General features: G+C 34.7%; 1 protein-coding gene across 1 annotated transcript in view; it reads left to right on the top strand.

Moving 5' to 3' along the window:
• CFAP47 (cilia and flagella associated protein 47) overlaps positions 1 to 17753 on the top strand; it is a gene marked incomplete at its 5' end in the record, with an annotated part of 301208 nt that overhangs the window by 249862 nt on the left and 33593 nt on the right. Inside the window, 1 exon segment of the mRNA XM_057537629.1 lies at positions 3750 to 3911. Within this exon segment, the coding sequence (XP_057393612.1) occupies positions 3750 to 3911 (162 nt within the window).

The following is a 17753-nucleotide window of genomic DNA, read 5'->3' on the forward strand; positions in this document are numbered from 1 at the left end:
TAATTTAACTATGTATTGGATGTAGCCATGCATGTATTTACAGTGGCTTTGAGTATGTAGTTCAGTAACTAAAAGATACCAGGGTCATCTTGAGGAAGCAGTAACAAAATCAGACTGCAAGAAGCAAGTATACTATAAACATTGACCCTCTTTTATCTTCTCTTTCATTTTCGTAGTATTCTATGTTTATTTGTTAGTATTTTTTCACATTTATCTTAGTATTATGTTGATTTAGTGACATGAAAATTACCAGCAAAAACCAGAAGGGGAAAATGGTATCATTAGTGAATATGAGCAGAACCAATGTAAATTTATATTCATTCCACATTTTGTGGATTTAGAGCTTTTTAGTGAATATTTGAGAAGCTGATTTAGGACAACTTATATTCATGATTTATAAATTTTTGTGAGTGTTTTGTGGTGTTCTGATGTAGTTCAATAATACTGTTTTGTGCACACATATATATACATATTCATTTGCTTTTGTCATTCCTTCTTCCATATGTATGTGGGATGGTTCACTGCAATACACACCATTAAATTAGAAAAAGCAAAATAAAACCAGTAGCTCTAAATTTTGAAAAAGAACAAAAAAATAATTATACCCAAATCATACTTTACCTAGATAATTTAAATAAGTATTAAATTTAATTCTTCTCTTCCTGATTGACAAGGTAAAAAAGACAACAAAATTTTCATGTTTTGGTTAAAGAAAATGTAACATTGTTTCACAACAGTAAAAACAAGGTAATTTTTCACATTCATCCTTTCACAGAATAGTGCTGACATAATAAAAGTAATGGTCAAGGCCCTAAATGGTGTTTTTTTTAAAAAATAGATTTATTTATTTATTTATTTATTTTTGGTTGTGTTGGGTCTTCGTTTGTGTGCGAGGGCTTTCTCTAGTTGCGGCGAGTGGGGGCCACTCTTCATCGCGGTGCACGGGCCTCTCACTATCGTCGCCTCTCTTGTTGCGGAGCACAGGCTCCAGATGCACAGGCTCAGTAGTTGTGGCTCACGGGCCCAGTTGCTCCGCAGCATGTGGGATCTTCCCAGACCAGGGCTCGAACCCATGTCCCCTGCATTGGCAGGCGGATTCTCAACCACTACACCACCAGGGAAGCCCCTAAATGGTATTTTTACAAAAAATAAAATATAATTAAAAACAAGAATATTATTCCTAAATGTCTTGACCTTTCCTTTTTTAAAATTTGTATTGGAGTATAGTTGATTTACAGTGTTGTGTTACTTTCTGCTCTACAGCAAAGTGAATCAGTTATACATATACACATATCCACTCTTTTTTAGATAAAAATCAAGGGTCTAATACCAAAACTTATAGATCAATAGCTAATATTGTCATGAATCAGTCTGATGATTCTAATTTAACACAGGCCTGAACTTTTTTTTTTAGTAGAGAAATTATAGATGTCATTTGTCTTAAGGAATGTTTAGAAATAATAATTATCTTAGCCTAACGTTTTCATGGAACTTTTTATCTGCTCAAGAGATGAACAAAATGAGAACCCAAAGTTCCTTTTCACAGCGTTTGGAACAGGCAACTTGGCATAGGGAATATCATATATGTACATTGTTAGGAATCCACAGTATTGACTATAAAATGGTTCACTGTGTCATCCCTGAAATTGAGTGGTCTTCGTCACTGTGGGCCAAAAAGCTTGACTCAGTGGCCTCCCACTAACTCAAAGAATTGGCTGCTGAATGAAATTATTCAACATTGTTCATTTGATCATGTTTATTCATTTATTCAAAAATCATTTAGCATCTACAAAAGAGACAAAATCCCTGCCCTTTTGGAATATTTAGTCTAGTGAGAGTGATAGATGAGAGAATTAAATACATAAGTAAACAAGAACATTTCAGATTGTCTGAGAAGGAAATAAATAAGGGGAAATAGAGAGCTATTGAGGATGTACACCAGATAAGGTAGACAGGCTTCCATGAAGAGGTGATGTCTGAAGAAAGACCTTACAGATGAGAAGAGCTTGGAAGGGTATTTGAGACAGAGGAGGTAATAAATGCTGAAGCCAAAGCCATAGCACAGGAAAACGTTTGGCATGAACGATGAATAATAAGCAGGCAAATCTTTCTCTAATGCAGTGAGGAAAGGAGAAAGTAACTAATTGGAGGAGAGTTTGGCCAGGATCTGATCACATAAGGTCATGAGGCTATGAATTTGTCTTTTATGCTAGAAACAGTTGGAAATGACTGAAGGATAAATATTTGAGAGACTGTTTTAGGACAACTTGTGTATGTGATTCATAAAATTCTGTAAGTGCTGTGTGATAACCTGGTGTAGTTTAACAACTTTCTTTTGTGCATATGTGTACATATTCATTTACTTCTGTGATTCCTTGTTCCACATGAATTTGAGGTGGTTCAAATGTAGATATAAAGTTAAAAAGAAAAACTAAAATAAAACAATAGCTCAAAGTTGTGGAAGTCCTCTCCTTCTTGTGAAATGGCAAGAGTAGGACCGGGTAGACCAGTTATTGAAATAGTGCTCCTGAAATAGTGCTAATAGAGGAATATGGTTTCATTCACTAGGACAGGACAGTGTGAAAGAAGTGTAGCTTTAGAGTTTATATTTTGGATATAAGTTTAAGATGATATGTCAGTCATCAGGGACTTCATTATACTGAATAATATTTCACTGTTTCAATGCAATACACTTTATTGTTACTAGCACTCTATTGAGGAATATTTTTTAAATTTTGGTACCAGTTTTTTGATAGTATAAATAATGCAGCAGTGGACATCCTTATACACATTGCTTCTTGAAATCTTTGAGGTATATCTCTGAGGGAAATTACTAATAGTGAATTAGCTGGGTTAGTGTGTGCAACTTTTCAAATTTATCTAATTGTTCCCCAAATGGTTGAGTAATTTTACGGTCCAATTTAAAGAGGGTAAGAGTTCCCAGAACTGTTCTGACAGTTTTATGTAAGAGGATTGTGATTTCTTGGTCCAGTCTGACATATGATATGATATTGCAACAACACCATTATACGTTTGAGTCATTTCCACCCTAAGCAAGCAAACACATTGGTAACCATTCCTCAACTTCAGCTACTGACCTTTATCTCCACTCTTCTTCAGAGCCAAGTGCTTAGAAAGGCTATCTTTACTGTCTCCATTAATTCAACTGCCACTCAATTATATGTTATTGCGTAAAGTGTTCATGGTGTTTATCATTCACAATTTAATTTTTTAAAGCTTCAGTTTAAGTTAATTTTGGGGGTTTTATAAGTGTTCACAGAAAATGTAATTTTTCTATATGAAGCAAGAGTTCAAAAAACTTTCTCACGGTGTTTCATTTTTTTACAGAAAATCCCCATATGGAATACCTTTTAGTATAATAGTTGGGTCCCTTTGCCAACCTCTCCTCAGATTCTCAAATAATGTGATATTCTATGCTGGTTACATAAAATTTGCAGAGTCAATTCTGCATATGTTACTGGTTCTTAGTAAATAACTAGAGAGTTAATAAGATGCCCTACAAAATCATTACCTCAAAGGGAAGATGATAATATGGACTGTGACCTACAAAATTATTCCTAAAATGTAATTAGCAGTCATCTACATTTTTTTAAAGAATTAAAAGACTCAGTATTCTACTGAAACCATAGGTTTACTTACATTTTCACCTTAGATGTGGATCTGCTATACTGTATTCTCTTTGCTTGATTTCCTGTAGTATCCTTTATAATTCTCTTTTTCTATTGAAGGTCTCAAATTACACTGAAAATAGAGTGCATAACAGATGGAATCTGGAAATTTCCCATGATGTTGGTTGCTACTGAGCCTGATGTGGATGGTGTCATTGACATAGAAGGGGTTGGTTTATTTAAAGGATCTACTGTTGACTTCAGGCTGACAAGTCAGACAAGGTAATATATCAAACAAAAGTATGTAACTGGTTTTGTGAATGTAATTTATGCTGAACTGGGAAACAAAATTTAAGATGAAAAATTCTATTATGTCATCTTTTTCTGGTTAAGCCAGAGCATTATTGCTTCTATGAATCAAAACTTTATATATTTTGTATTTTTTATTTAAAACTTGGAAAATAGAATCTACAAAGTGAAGACCAAAAAACAATAAGAAAAGGTAAATAGACACTGAAATTTAGAATAATACTTCTATTTGTTTTTCAAAGGATGTTTTAATGTATTTTTTCAAAGATAGATGGGATGTTTCTAGTAAATTTTAACAGTTTTGGGTTTTTAAGTGGTTTAATTAAGTAGAGATGATTAGGCAACCTATTTTGATTCCATTTTCTGTATTATTCTGCTCAACCATAGCTATCTTTGTTATACTTGTGATAACCTAGGCAGCATGACAATACTTTTACCTATCTCACATGTAAAATATATTTTTACAGCTTCTTTTGAGGTATAACGTACTTTCCATAAAATTCACCTATTGTAAGTGTACATTTCAATATTTTTTGAAAATGAATAGAATTGCAATCATAGCCACATTCTAGGTTTAGAACTCTTCCATCTGCCCCCAAATTTCCCTCAAGCCCCTTTGCAGTCAATCCCCACTCCCACCCCCAGTCTCAGGCAACCAGTGATTTGCTTTCTTTCTCTACAACCTTGCCTTTTCTGGATATGTTATATAAATAAAATCACCCAATATGTAGTGTCTTTTTTAAACTGTTTTTAAGCAGTTTAGGTTTCCAACAAAATTGAGAGGAAAGCATAGAGATTTCTCATTTACCTCCTGCCCCCATACATGTGTAGCCTCCCCCATTATCAACATCACTCACAAGAATGGTACTTTTTTTTTTTTTTTTTTTAATTTATTTTTGGCTGTGTTGGGTCTTCGTTTGTGTGTGAGGGCTTTCTCTAGTTGCGGCAAGCGGGGGCCACTCTTCATCGCGGTGCGCGGGCCTCTCACTATCACGGCCTCTCTTGTTGCGGAGCACAGGCTCCAGACGCACAGGCTCAGCAGTTGTGGCACACGGGCTTAGTCGCTCCGTGGCATGTGGGATCTTCCCAGACCAGGGCTCGAACCCGTGTCCCCTGCATTGGCAGGCAGATTCTCAACCACTGCGCCACCAGGGAAGCCCGGTACATTTTTTAATAAGGATAGACCTTTGTTGACACATCATAATCATCCAAAGTCCGTAGTTTGCAATAAGGCTCACTATTGGTGTTGTACATTCTATGGGTTTGGACAAAAGTATGATGTCATATATGCATCATTATAGTATCACACAGAGTATTTTCACTGCACTAAAAGTCCTCTGTGCTCTCTCTATTCATCTCTCTTACTCCACCCTTGGAAACCACTGATCTTTCTATTGTCTCCATAGTTTTGTCTTGTACAGAATGTCATATAACTGGAATCATACAGTATGTAGCCTTTTCAGATTGGCTTCTTTTACTTAGCAATATGCAATCAAGGTTTACCCGTCTCTTTTCATGGCTTGATAGCTTATTTCTTTTTAGCATTGAATAATATTCCACTATCTGGATGTGTCAGTTTATTTGTCCATTCACCTACTGAAGGACATCTTGCTTGCTCCTAAGTTTTGGCAATTATGATTAAAGATGATATAAACATCTGAGTGCAGGTTTTATTGTAGATATAAGTTTTCAAGTCTTTTGAGTAAATACCAAGGAGCACAATTGCTGGATCCTACAGTAAGAGCATATTTGGTTCTGTCAGAAATTGCCAAACTGTCTTCCAAAGTAACTGTAACGTTTTGCCCTCCCACCAATAATAAATGAGAGTTCCTATTGCTCCACATCCTTGCTGGCGCTGGATGGTATCGGTGTTCTTGCTTTTGGCCATTCTAATAGAAGTATAGTGGTATCTCATTGTAGTTTTAGTTTGCATTTCCCTGTTGACATATGGTATGATGCGTCTTTTCAAATGCTTGCTTGCCATGTGTATATCTTCCTTGGTAAGGTGTCCAATAAGATATTTTGCCCATTTTTAATTGGGTTGTTTTCTTGTTTTGAGTTTTAAGAGTTCTTTGTATGTTTTGGATAACAGTCCTTTATCAGTTGTGTCTTTTGCAGGTACATTCTCCCAGTCTGTGGCTTGTCTTCTAATTCTCTTGATACTGTCCTTCTTTTAATGAAGTCCAGGTTATCAGTTATTTGTTTCATGCTGTGTGTCCTTGCTATTGTATTCAATAGGACATCACCATACCCAGAGTCATCTAAGTTTTCTCTTATGTTATCATGTTATCTTCTAGGAGTTTTATACTTTTGTGTTTTACACTTAGGTTTATGGTCCATTTTAAGTTAATTTTTGTGAGGCCTGTAAGGTATGTGTCTACATTCTATTTTTTTTTTGCATGTGGATGTCCAGTTATTCCAACACCATTTGTTAAAGAGACTGTCTTTGCTTCATTGTATTGCCTTTGCTCCTTCATCAAAGATCAGTTGACTGTATTTATATGGGTCTATTTCTGGGCTTTCTATTATGTTTAATTGATCTATTCTTTAACAAATACCATCCTATCTTAATTACAGTAGCTTTATAGTAAGTCTTCAGGTCAGATAGTATTAGTACTCCAACTTTGTGTTTTTTCTTCAATACTGAGCTGGCTATTCTGAGGCTTTTGCCTCTCTGTATAATCCATTTGTTGATATCCATAAAATAACTGCCTGGGATTTTGACTGGGATTGCATAGAATCTATAGGTCAAATTGAGAAGAACTGCCATGCTGACAATATTGAACCTTCCTATCCATGAGCATAGCATAGTTCCCCATATATTTATTTATTACTTACTTTCATTCATCAGAGTTTTATAGTTTTTCTCACATATATCTTATACATATTGCTAGATTTATACCTAAGTATTTTATTTTGAGGGATGCTAATGTAAATGATCTTGGTTTTTAATTCCAAATTTCACTTCTTCATTGTTGGTATACAGAAAGCAATTGAATTTTGTATGTTAATCTTGTATCCTGCAACCTTGCTATAATAGCCTATTAGTTCCAGTAGTTTTATTGTCCATTCTTTGGTAGTTTCTACATAGATGATCTGTCAACTGCAAATAAAGACACATTTATGTCTTCCTTCCCAATCTATGTAACTTTCATTTCCTTTTCTTGCCTTACTGCATTAACAAGGATTTCCATACGATGCTGAAAAGGAGTGGTGAGAAGGGACATACTTGCTTTTATGAGATCATAGTGGCAAAGCTAGATGTTTCTCACCATTAAATATGATGTTAGCAGTAGGATTTTTGTAGATAGTTTTTATCAAGTTGAGCAAGTTCCCCTCTATTCCTAATTAACTGAGAGTTTTTATCATTAATGAGTGTTAGATTTTATCAAATGCTTTCTCTGTATCTATTGATATGACCATGTAATTTTTTCTTTTTAAGTCTGTTGATATGATGGATTTCATTAACTGATTTTCAAATGTTGAACCAGCCCTGCATACCTGGGATAAATCATATTTGATCATGGTGTATAATTCTTTTTATACTTTTTTGGATTCAGTTTGCTAATATTTTGTTGAGTATATTTGCATCTGTGTTTACGTATGAACATGAGAGATATTGGTATGTAGTTTTCTTGTAGTGTCTTTGTCTGTTTTTTAGTATTAGAGTAATGCTAGACTCAAAAAATGAGTTAGGAAGTAATCCCTCTGCTTCTATCCTCTGAAAAAGATTGTAAAGAATTGGTATAATTTCTTTCTTAAATCTTTGGTAGAATTTACCAGTGAACCCATTTGGACCTACTGCTTCGTGTTTGGGAAAGGTATTAATTATTGATTCAATTTCTTTAATAGATGTAGGCCTATTCAGGTCATCTGTTTCTTCTTGTGTGAGTTTTGGCAGATTGTGTCTTTCCATGACTTAGTCCATTTCATCAAGGATATCATATTTGTTAGCATAGACTTGTTCATTGTATTCCTGTATTATCTTTGTAATTACAAAGGGATCTGTAGTGATGTCCCATCTTTCATTTCTGAAATTAGTAATTTGTGTCCTCTCTCTCATTTTTTTTACAGTTTGCCTGGCTACAAGCTTATCAATTTTATTGAGTTTTCAGAGAACCAGCACATTGTTTCATTGATTTTTCTCTGTTGATTTCCTGTTTTCAATTTCATTTATTTCTGCTCTAATTCTTATTTATTTTCTTCTTTTTATTTTGGATTTAATTTGCTCTCTTTTTCTTAAGTTTCCTAAGGTGGAAACTTAGATTATTCCTTTAAATTTTTTCTTCTTTTCTAATACACGCATTTAATGATATAAATTTCCCTCTAAGCATTGTTTTCACTGTATCCCACAAATTTTGTTGTGTTTTCATTTTCATTTTGATAAAAATATTCCTTAATTTCTCTTGAGATTTCTTCCTTGACCCATGTGTTATTTAGAACTATGTTGTTTATTTTCCACACATTTTGAGTTTTTCAAGTTATCTTTCTAGTTAAATTCCATTGTAGTCTGAGAACAGACATTGTATGATTTCTCTTCTTTTAAATTTGTTAAGGTTTGCTTTATAGCCCATAATGTAGTCTGTCTTGGTGAATATTCCATTTGAGCTTGAGAAAAATGTGAATTCTGCTGTTTTTGGATGAAGTAGTCCATAGATGTGAATTATATCCAGTTGATTGATGGTGTTGTGAGTGCAACTATGTCCTTACTAATTTTCTGCCCACTAGATCTGTCCTTTACTGGGAGAGGGGTGCTGAGGTCTCCAACTGTGACAGTGGATTTATTGATATCTCCTTGTGGTTTATCAGCTTTTGCTTCAAAAGTTTGATGCTCTGTTGTTAGGTGCATACATGTTAAGATTTGTCATATCTTCTGGGAGAATTGACCCCTTTATCATTATGGCATGTGCTTCTTTATCCCTGATAACTTTCCTTGCTTTGAAGTCTGCTCTGTCATTCTTTTTCTGCCTTATGTGGTTTTAATTAAACATTTTATATGATTCAGTTTCTCTCCTTTGTTACGTTATATTTCTTTTTTTTTTTAACTTTTTAGTGTTTGCCCTACAGTTTGTGATATATATTTATAAGTAATCCAAGTCCACTTTTAAATAACGCTGTATGCTTCACAGGTAGTGTATCTTATAATAACAAAATAATCCTATTTCTACCCCTGTCGCTTGTTTCATTGCTGACATTTATCTCTCTCTCTCTCACACACACACACACACACACACACACACATATACACATATATATACACACACATTTATATGTATACATAAGCATACACACATGCACATACACAAGATATATACATAAGCATGTATAATTGAATATATCGTTGCTATTATTATTTGAACAAACTGTTACCTGTTATATTAAGAATAAGAAAAATAAAGTTTTTATTTTATCTTCACTTATTCCTTTTTGCATGTTTTTCCTTTCTTCTTGTAGATTCAAGTTTCTGGACTATATTATTTCTCTTCTCTCTACAGAACTTTTAACATTTCTTGTGTGCTGGGTCTACTGGCAACAAATTCTCTCAATTTTTGCTTGTCTGAGAAAGTCTATTTCTCCTTCATTTTTGAATGATATTTCCACAGGGTTCAAAATTCTAGGTTGGTGTTTATTTGTTTTGTTTATTTTTTCTGAAAACTTTAAATATTTCACTCTACTCTCTTGCTTGCATGGTTTCTGAGAAGTTTGATGTAATTTTTATCTTTGTTCCTCTTTATGTACATAAGGTGTTTTTTCCCCTCTGGATTCTTTCAACGTTTTTTCTATATCTTTGATTTTCTGTAATTTGAAAGTGACATGCTTAGATATAGTTTGTTTTTTCGCATTTATCCTGCTTTGTGTTCTCTCAGCTTCCTGCATCTGTGGTTTGGTGTCTGTCATTGATTTGGGGAAATTCTCAATCATTATTGTTTTGAATATTTCTTCTGTTCTTTTCTCTCTTCCTTCTCTTTCTGCTATTCCCATTACATGTATGTTACACCTTTTGTAGTTGCCCCATAGTCCTTGGATATTCTTTTCCTTTTTTCACTCTTTGTTCTCTTTGCTTTTCAGTTTTCAAGGATCCTATTAATGTATCATCTGGTTCAGAGATTATTTCCTTAACCATGTCTAGTCTACTAATAAGCCCATCAAGGGCAGTCTTCATTTTTGTTAGCGTTTTTATCTCAAGCACTACTTTTTGGTTCTTTCCTAGGATTTCCTTCTTTTTGCTTATATTACAAACATTAAAAATGAAAAAAATACCTTGAGTATGTTTATTGTGCATGTGGCAAACAAGACCTTAAACCACAAGATTTTACTTTCAAATAATGAATAATATTTAGAGAATATTTAATATATCAATGACACTATTAATTATTTTTGTGGTCATAGGACTAAATTTGTTTGGGTCAGGAAATGAGTAAAAATTATATTTTTGCCATTATTCTATAAAATTATCAGACTAGGTAACTTAGTCTTTAATATTAAAGATTTATTTCTGCACAACATGCCATAAGGGATTTCTGAGGATCTTATATGTAATGCAAAATGGACATTGTTAAGAGCAGGCCCTGTAATACAAGAAAGGGTAACAGATTATAGCCTGTGCCAGGAAATTCATGGAAGTTGTGTAGTGACTGGCTCATAAACAGGTACCCCATAAACATTAATTGAAGGAATAAGGTGGATTAAGAAGGAAAATTATTGGAACAATATTTATGTCTTCATCTGCTTAGTATAACCATGTAGAACATATGGACAACAAGCAAAGTGTTATTTTTCCCTTAAGAAGACAGGAATCTATTGCATAACACCATTGGGATTTGGTATAAGTAGATAATATTGAAGCATTCATTTCTCATAGACTTTATTTTTAGAGCCATTCTTCAGGTATACATAAAAAATTGCACATAAAGTACAGAGAGTACAGAGAGTTCCCTTATACCCCCTTTCCCCAATCCCCAGCATTGATATGTTACACTTGTTACTATTGATGAACCCATATTAATATGTTATTAACTAAAGACCATAGCTTACATGTAGGGTTCACTCTTTGTGTTGTACAGTTCTATGGATTTTGACAAATGCATAATGACACGTATCCACAGTATGATACGAAATAGTTTCAACTGACCTAAAATTCCCCCGTCTTCCACCTATTCATTCCTCTCCACTCACCTCCACCCCCACTCACCCTCCTCTCAAACCCTTGGCAACCACTGACCTTTTTACTGACTCTGTGGTTTTGTCTTTTCCAGAATGTCATGTGGTTGGAATTACACAGTATGTACCCTTTTAAGACTGGCTTCTTTCACTTAACAATGTGCATTTAAGCCTCCTCCAAGTCTTTATTTTATGGCTTCATAGCTCATTTCTTTTTATAGCTGAATAATGGACATCTTGGTAGATTCCAATTTTTGACAAGTATGAAAAAAGTTGCTGTAAACATTTGTGTGCAGCATTTTGTGTAGACATACATTTTCAAATCATTTAGATAAATACCTAGGATTATAAATGCTGGATTGTATAGAAAGCCTATGCTTAGGTATATAAGAAACTGCCAAATTATCTTCCAAAGTGGCTATACCATTTTGCATACCTACAACCAATGAATGAGAATTTTGTTGCTCTGAATTTTCACCTGCATTTAGCATTGTCAGGTTTGTTTTGTTTTGTTGTCATTGTAGCCATTCTAATAGTGGTATGTCATTGTTTTAATATGCAGTTTCCTAATGTCAAATGATACTGAGCACATATGTCCTCACTTGCCACTTGTTTGTCTTCTTTGATGAAGAGTTTGTTAAGATCTTTTACCTATATTTTAATTGTATTGTTGGTTTTCTTTTTGCTGAGTTTTAAGCATTATTTGTAAATCTTTTATCAGATATTCGTTTTGAAAATATATTCTCCCAGTCTGTGGCTTGTCTTTTCGTGCTCCTGACAATGGTATATATTTCCTCCCATTCCATAGGTTGCCTATTCATTTTGTTGATTGTTTCTTTTGCTGTGCAGAAGCTTTTGAGTTTTATGTAGTCCCACTTGTTTATTTTTTCTTTTGTTGTCTGTGCTTTTAGTGTCATATGCAAAAGAAATCAAGACCAATGTCAAGGAGCTTTTTCTCTCTGTTTTCTTAAATTTAAGTCTTTCATCCCTTTTGAATTATTTTTTGTGAACATTGTGAGATAGGGCTCCAATTTAATTCTTTTGCATGTAATTATCCAGTTTTCCCAGCACTGCTTATTAAAGAGACTGTCCTTTCCCCATTGAGTGATTCTTGGCTCCCTTGTCAAATATTAGTTGATCATATATGTGAGAGCTTATTTCTGGGTTCTCAGTTTTGTTCCATTACTCTATGTATCTATTTTTATGCCAGTACCATACTGTTTTAATTATTATAGCTTTGTAATATAGTTTGAAATCAGGAAGTGTTATCCCTCCAGCTTTGTCATTCTACTCAGGATTTCTTTAGCTATTTGGGGTCTTTTGTGGTTCCATATGAATTTTATGATTTTTTTTTTTTTTTGGGAAAAATGCTCTTGGAATTTTGATTGGGATTGTGTGGAATCTAGATGACTCTGGGTAGTATGGACAATTTGACAATATCAGTTCTTCTGATCTGTGAACACAGGTTATCTTTCCACTTATTTGTGCCTTTTTCTATTTCTTTCATCAGTGTCTTATATTTTTCAGCATGCAGGTCTTTCACCTCCTTGGCTAAATCTATTCCTAAGTACTTTATTGTTTTTTATGCTGTTATAATATGATTGTTTTCTTTATTTCTTTTTCAGATAGTTCATTGTTTTCTTATTGTATAGAAAGCCAACTGATTTTTGTATGTGGATTTTGTATCCTGCAATTTTACTGAATTCAGTTATTAGTTCTAGTAGTTTTTTTGTGGAATCTTTAGGATTTTCTATATATAAGATTATGTCATCTGCAAACAGACAGATTTTACTTCTTCCTTTATGATTTGGGTACCTTTTATTTATTTTTCTTGCTTAATTGCTCTGGCTCAGACTTCCAGTACTATGTTGAATAGGAGCAGTGAGAGTGGGCACACTTGTCTTGTTCTTGATCTTAGAGGAAAAGCTTTCAACCTTTCAATGTTGAGTATAATATTAGTTGTGGGCTTGCCATATATGGTCTTTATTGTGTTGAGTCACATTCCTTCTAAATCCAGTTTGTTAAGAGTTTTTATCATGAAAGGATGTTCAATTTTGTCAAATGTTTTTTCTACATCTATTGAAATTATCATATGATTTTTATCTTTCACTCTATTAATGTGGTGTATCACATTTACTGATTTGCGTATGTTGAAAAATCTTTGTATCCCAGGGATAAATCCCACTTCATTGTGGTGTACGAGACTTTTAATGTACTATTGAATTGAGTTTCCTAGCATTTTATTGGGAATTTTTGCACCTATATTCATCAGGGATATTGGCTGGCAGTTTTCTTTTCTTGTAGTGTCCTTATCTGCCTTTGGCATGAGGGTATTGCTGACCTCATAAAATGAGTTTAGGAGTGTTTCCACCTCTTCACTGTTTTGGAAAAGTTTAAGAAGGATTGGCATTCATTCTTTGTAAAATACTTGGTAGAATTCACCAATGAAACCATCTGGTCCTGGGTTTTTTTTAATGGGAGGGTTTTGATTACTGATCCATTCTCCTTACTCATTGTGTTGCTGTCTTCTCATTTGAAGTAGTAGTCACCTCCTCTGATCTTTGCTGACTGTCTTCAGGAGATAAATACCTTCTTTCAGTCCTACTTGGGATTTCAAGGATTTCTCGGTCCTTTCCTCCATGTATGCCTGCTCCACACTTCTTACTCCATCTCATGGCAGAATACTAAAGCTTGTATGCCTTCTCTTGATCCTGTCAAGCCAGTCCTAGTGCTGACAGCCTCCCTTTTGCTTTTCCTAGGGCAGTGCTGAATGTTCAACTTTGTGTTTCTTGCAAGCCCTCAGAGTTGGGCTCTGTGTTTCTACAGATGCTCAGTAGCCATCTACAAAGCCTCTGTCTTGCTGCTCTTGGGAGCACACACCAGAAACCAGCCACAGGGATAGGGTATGTGCGGGTAGGGCACCCAGAGTGCTGAGGGTGCCTGTAGGCCAGCTGGGGGAACTGCAGGCAAGAAGTTCCCATTGTCTAGTGGGTGGGCCTTCTTGATAGAGTCTGTGATACAGTTGGTAGGATCCATGTCCCTTTAATGCCCTCTAAGAGCCCTATCCTTTGCTCTTCCAGCCACTCCCTGGCTGGGTACTCACTTACATATTCTCACTTTCCTAAGTGGGAGAAATCACTGGCTGAGAAGTTCTCTCTGGGCATTGGGCTGTTGCACCCTGGGGGAGGGCTCACACTGGTAACGTGAAATTGTTTTTCTTACCCTATCTAGCCAATGTGTCCAGTTTGATTTTTTTTTTTTTCTCCAATGGTGTGCTGGGACCTCCCTCCTCAACTCCTGGACTTCCACAAAGTCTCTCTTGTCTGTCCATGGGTAATTGTCTAAATCAGTGCTCTCCAGGGGTGATTCCAGGACTGTGGCCAAGAGGGGCTGGAGCTGGTTCACAGGCCACTTTAGGGTCTACAGCCAGGACTGAGGGCTGTATGCCTATTAACCTACACATGGATGTGTGCCTCCTCCTGGGTTCTTTGGCACATGGTGCTGGTGATAGAACCAAAGCCATATTGGGCTGTAGCTAAGTCCTCAGGGGTATGGAGCTGTTTCCTTGCCTGTGACCATAGCCACGGTCAGCAAGTCAGCCACCTGGGTGTGGGCCTGCATTATCAAAATGGCTCCCCTCATTCTTAGACTGCACCAGAATTTCACAATCTCCTACCTAGATCCCAAAGCTCCCACAAAGGTACTTTTGTCCATGGATGGATACCGAATTATTGTTGTTGTTGAGGATGTGAGTAAGGGACATCTTATTCAGTCATCTTGCTGATATTACTTCTATTTTGATCTTTATTATGTGGTTTCTTGAAGTGGGAGCCTAGATTATTGATTTGAGATCTTTCCTTTTTTTCTATTGTATTTTTTGTGATATATTTCCCTCTGGGTACTGTATTAGCTGCATTTCACAAATTTTGATATATTGTATTTTCATATTCATTCAGTTATAAATGTATTTTTTAAATTTCCTTTGAGAGTTCCCATTGACCCATGGGTTATTTAGTATTGTTTAATTTACAAATATTTTGGAGGATTTCTGTTATCTTTCTATTACTCATTTCTAGTTTGATTCTCTTCTGGTCAGGGAACATACTCTATGAATTCAATCATTTTATATTTGTTGAAAAGAATGGATATTTTTCTTTTGTTGGATGGAGTGTTCTGTACATATCTATTAGAGCCTGTTGGTTGATCATATTTTTCAATTCCTTTGTTTCCTTGCTGATTTTCTGTCCCATAGTTCTCTAAATTGATGAGAGAGGAGTGTTCAAATCCCAGGACATAATTATGCATTTATTTATTGCTCTTTTAAATTCTGTTTTTGCTACATATACTTTTGAAGTTCTGACATTTGGTACATGAACATACAAGATTCTTGTGTCATTTTTGGCATACTTACTCTTTGTCATTATATAATATCTCTTTTTGTCTGGTAAATGTATTTGCTTTGAAGTCTACTTAATCTGATATTTAGATAATCACTCCTGCTTTACTCCTGCTTTTTATTTTTTTTATTACTTTAAAAAAATTTTTTTAAAATTAATTTATTTGTGGCTGTGTTGGGTCTTCGTTGCTGCATGAGGGCTTTTCTCTAGTTGTAACGAGCAGGGGCTACTCTTTGTCACGGTGCATGGGCTTCTCACTGCGGTGGTTTCTCTTGTTGTGGAGCACGTACTCCTGCTTTTTAAAAAATGAATATTTGCATGGTATAATGTTTTTCATGCTTTTATTTTCAGTCTACCTATATCACTAAATTTGAAGTATATTTCTTGTAGACAGCGTATAATTTGATCATCCTTTTTAATTCCCTTTGCCAGTCTCTTAACTTCCATTGGTGTGCATTTACATCACTAACATCTAAAGTAATGATTGATATATTAGGTTTATTTATGCAATTTTATTATTCATTTTGTTAGTTCATTTTGTTTCTTTCATCTGTTTTCCTTTTCTTGCCTTGTATTGGTAACCTGAACTGATTTTAGAATCCATTGTTATTTATCTATAGTATTTTTTAAAGTATATATCACTGTATAGTTTGTTTTTAATAGTTGCTGTATGCAACATATTCATATGCAACATATCACGGTCTACTGCTATAGACATTTTGCTACCTCAAGATAAGTGTGGAAACTTCATTTCCATTGGTTCCTTTACTCCCCCCACTTTCTAAATATAAAGTCACAACATACATTGAACACCATGTCTGATGATGTTATAATCTTTGCTTTAGTTGTAAAATATAAAAACTCATGAAAAGGATAGTTCATTATACCTACCCCTGTTTTTACCCATTCCATTGTTTTTCTTTCCTCCTGAAGTCCCAGCCTCCTCCTATTTTAATTTCTTTTTTGTTCAGGGAACTTCCTTTAGCTCTTTTTTAAGATTAGCTCTGCTAGTGACACATTCTCTTAGCTTTCCTTAATCTGAGATTACTCCTTCATTATGGAAGAATATTTTTGCTTGATATAGAACTCATGATTCACAGTTCTTTTCCTTCATCTCTTGAAAAATGTGCCACTTCCTTCTGGCTTGCATGGTTTCTGAGCAGAAATGTGCTGTCATTTGAACTGTTGTTCCCCTATAGGTAACATTTCATTTCTCTCTAGTTTCTTTCAGGATGTTTTGTTTGATTTTAGTTTTCAAAAGTTTGATTATGATGAGTCTTGTCATATAATATCTGCTGTCACTATTAGTCTGAGTTCAATGAAGACAGGGACAAGGCCCATATATAAGGGATGCTTGATAAGTATGAAAGAATGAAAATCCCCAAGAACTTTGGTTTCCATGACAATCAGTAACAGTTATTATTGGATGTAAATTTGCCTTGACGTGCTCTTAGGGATGAAACAGAAACTTGGTGTATTTCTTAGGTTTCTGGGATTTAATGGCACATAGAATTATTTGCTGTTTCTGTTGAGATACCATTTAAAACTCTTTAAAAACATTTTTAAAGTTCATTCATAGTTCTTTAAAGTTATTTGTATCCTTAGGTACTGCATAAAACTATTACATCAATATATTTGGAGTCTTTTCAAAGTAAATTGTTCATTGTAACCAAAATTTTTAATAGGTTAAGTAGCTCCAAATAAACGCAGTTATGGGCAAGATTAGAGCTCTGCTCTTTTAGTAACTTATTAAGTATTCTTAACTGATTGGCCTGTACAGCTCTCTCAGTTGGTCAGTTTTAAAATATTCCCTTTGCAATCAGGAGTGCAAAAATGAATTTCTATTTATTGGCAGGCAGGAAATTTTAATATCATACTTGTTTACTTTGAGAAAGCTGCCTCTTGGGCTGGAAATCAATTTTCCTTCATCCAGTTTTTTTGTTGTTGTTGTTTTTTGGATATTTGCTTGGCATTTATTTGGGGTACCTGTCTGCGATTCATTCATAGAGTTTTAGGTTACAAGTCTGAATAACTTCATCCAGTTTTATATGTGCATTTGGCCTACACACTTGGGCTTCGCTACTACAGATCTGTTTTACATAATCTACAACACATTTCCCAAATAGGTGAAAATTAACTAAAGAGAGGCAAGGTAGATGCTACCTAAAATATGAGAAAGTGAACAGATTTCATAACCTGTATGGGCCTTTAATGAGTAAAATTAGCTTTCTTCTTTCTTGGTTATAGAAAATAAATA

This window comes from Balaenoptera acutorostrata, chromosome X (assembly GCF_949987535.1).
Source record: "Balaenoptera acutorostrata chromosome X, mBalAcu1.1, whole genome shotgun sequence".
Taxonomy (NCBI): domain Eukaryota; kingdom Metazoa; phylum Chordata; class Mammalia; order Artiodactyla; family Balaenopteridae; genus Balaenoptera; species Balaenoptera acutorostrata.